This window comes from Hydra vulgaris, chromosome 03 (assembly GCF_038396675.1).
Source record: "Hydra vulgaris chromosome 03, alternate assembly HydraT2T_AEP".
NCBI lineage: Eukaryota > Metazoa > Cnidaria > Hydrozoa > Anthoathecata > Hydridae > Hydra > Hydra vulgaris.
Window position 1 is genome coordinate 25694854 of NC_088922.1, and position 2647 is coordinate 25697500.

Sequence of the window (2647 nt, forward strand, 5' to 3'; positions counted from 1 at the left end):
GTCAGGATGAGTATTTTATAAACAATATTGTCTATAAAGAATTGCATCAATTTTCAAACATTAGTAACACCTTTATAATAAACAACTTGGATTTGAAAAGGGTCTGGTACTTATCAATCGTTCATCTTTAATCATAATATTTATAAATTTTTTGATAGAAATAAACATATATCAGTTTTATTGATCCTAGAAAAACTTCTGACATGTAATAGATTCACGTAAAGATACGTAGTAAAAGAAGAAAGTTAACCTAAACATAACTCATAAACAGAAGTTCATCAAATAAAAAAATAGGCTCAATTTTTTATTCAGGTCTTAATCATAACCCTATCCCAATTTATGACACTACTTCTATACCCGTTACACTTTTGCAATATAAAAATAGACAACATTAGCATGATGTTATCGTCAGTATAACCAAGCGAGAAAGAAAAAATGCCAAATTAAAAAAACTCCGAATGCATTCCTTTTTGTATATTAATATGTAAATATAATTTAAACTAATAAAGGTCAGTTTTTCATCTTTCAATGAAAAAAAAAAAAAAAAAAAAAATGAAACGTAAAAAGAAAACCCGGATAAGTTCCTTTTATCTTTTGTTTTATCGAATTCTTACTAGCATTTTATTTTAGTTTCTTTTATTAGCAAACTGCGCTTTTAATAAACGTATACTTTCTCGTTGGTCTTCAGGTAGCATATTTATTTGAGCATCTGTTAGATTTAAAACTTGCATAATCAAACGCTCCTAAAATAAAATTTGTTTTAAAAGATGTTAAGTTCTATGAAAAGTATCATCTTATTTTATATTAGAACTTATATTAGATTTTTTACTAGATTTATTTTAGATCTATAAACAAAATGTTAACAAGAAACCTTTTCTTCTTTATTGGGACCAGGTGTCCCGCTTGTTCCAGTAGATGCTTCTGATTCTAAAAAAGATGAACACGAATTTAGTTAAACTATAAACTATACAAAGTCTTTAAACAACCATTTTTAAATTCCATCAAAATACCATTTACATAACTATTTAAGACAGATGAATCCTATCTTGTGATGCTCTCGCAAAAAAAAAAATTGCAAGAAGTTCACAGAAACATTTTATAAAAATAGACCAAACCTCAAATACGTTTATTGAGCATATATTAATAAATTAATCTATTTAGATGATGAAATACACAAACTCTTTTATAGTATTTTTGTGTTTTATTATTATTTTTGCATGTTTTTAGTAAAATTAAGAAACAGTTGTTTACATCATATTAAAAATACAAAAAAATTACGTTTTAAGACATTCTTTAAAAATCCGCAAAATTCAAGAAAAATATCAATTGTTTGACGTAACGAAATACCTAAACAAACATTGTGGGCAAGCATCGCATACACGCAAAAAAACAAAAAAATCATTAAAACCTTCCAAGTATTTGATTTTGAACCGCGCTTTTCCTGGATAAAATCACGATTATACATAACACATGATTTAAGTAATTAAAATAAATATTTTATAACTTTTTTTTAGAACTTTGATATAGCTAAAATAATTTTTTTTTTTTTAATTTGATTAGTATTTATCTTGTATACACATATTGTACAGACGACTTAAGGGAATGCAACCATATTTTTTAAATCAGCCCAATTTTAAGCTTTAATAATTTTCTGTTAAAATAAACAATTTAAGCCTTTGTTATATTGTTTATTTTAACAAACATTGCAGTTTTTAAGAAGTTTTCAGTGGAAGTCATTTTTACGTAAGATTTTTAAAACCATTAAGTAGATTGACATGGGATTGAAACCGTTAAAACGAATTAAAAAAAAAAAATTTAATTTTGTGACCATTTTTATAAAAATGAAAACGAGGGATTCTACGACATTATGCAGCCACACCTTTTGAAAATTAAATTATGATCCTATTTAAGGAAATTTGCTCAATCAAAAATTTGTTTTCTTCAACCAGGTCACAAAAAGCGTTTTTTCAAAATACTTTAGTTGCAGTTCTCAAATCACATAGTGTGTGCTTAAATTTTTCTTAGCTTTGACTTTTATTATTTTTGCAGTAGAACATATATATATATATATATATATATATATATATATATATATATATATATATATATATATATATATATATATGTATATATATATATATATATATATATATATATATATATATATATGTATATATATATATACATATATATATATATATATATATATATATATATATATATATATATATATATATATATATATATATACACATCACACATATAAATTTATACATACATACACACATATTTATACACACACATGCGTATGTATGTGTAGGTTAATGCCGCAGATGCTCAAAGTTAGTGTATACTACAAATGGAGTGATGTTCTTAAAGAACAGAGCAATAAAAAATCAGTAAAAGCATTTAAATATATTCTACAGTTTGCTTCCTGATATACCTGATAATGGGGAAACAGACTGTAGAAAATATTTAGATAAGTGTTTTTATTAATTTTTGTAAATGCTGACCTAATTCTTTCAGTCTTTATTTATAAGAAGAAAAACTAAAACAAAGAATAATGAAAAAAACTTATCGTTGCCGCAACCTTATCACAATATATTGCAAAAGCATAAAAAATACACACTAACTATTGCGGATATAG

The 2647-nt window shown here is 24.3% G+C and overlaps 1 protein-coding gene across 2 annotated transcripts in view; it reads right to left on the reverse strand.

Moving 5' to 3' along the window:
- Positions 1 to 577: 577 nt before the first annotated feature.
- LOC100208892 (cleavage stimulation factor subunit 2) overlaps positions 578 to 2647 on the reverse strand; it is a 40875-nt gene continuing 38805 nt past the window's right edge. For both annotated transcript variants that reach the window (XM_065792772.1, XM_065792771.1), the window contains exons 9-10: positions 872 to 927; positions 578 to 743 (exon numbers count right to left, since the gene is read on the reverse strand). In XM_065792772.1, the coding sequence (XP_065648844.1) occupies positions 627 to 743; positions 872 to 927 (173 nt within the window). In that variant the 3' untranslated portion in view covers positions 578 to 626. The remainder of the gene's footprint in view (positions 744 to 871; positions 928 to 2647) is intronic.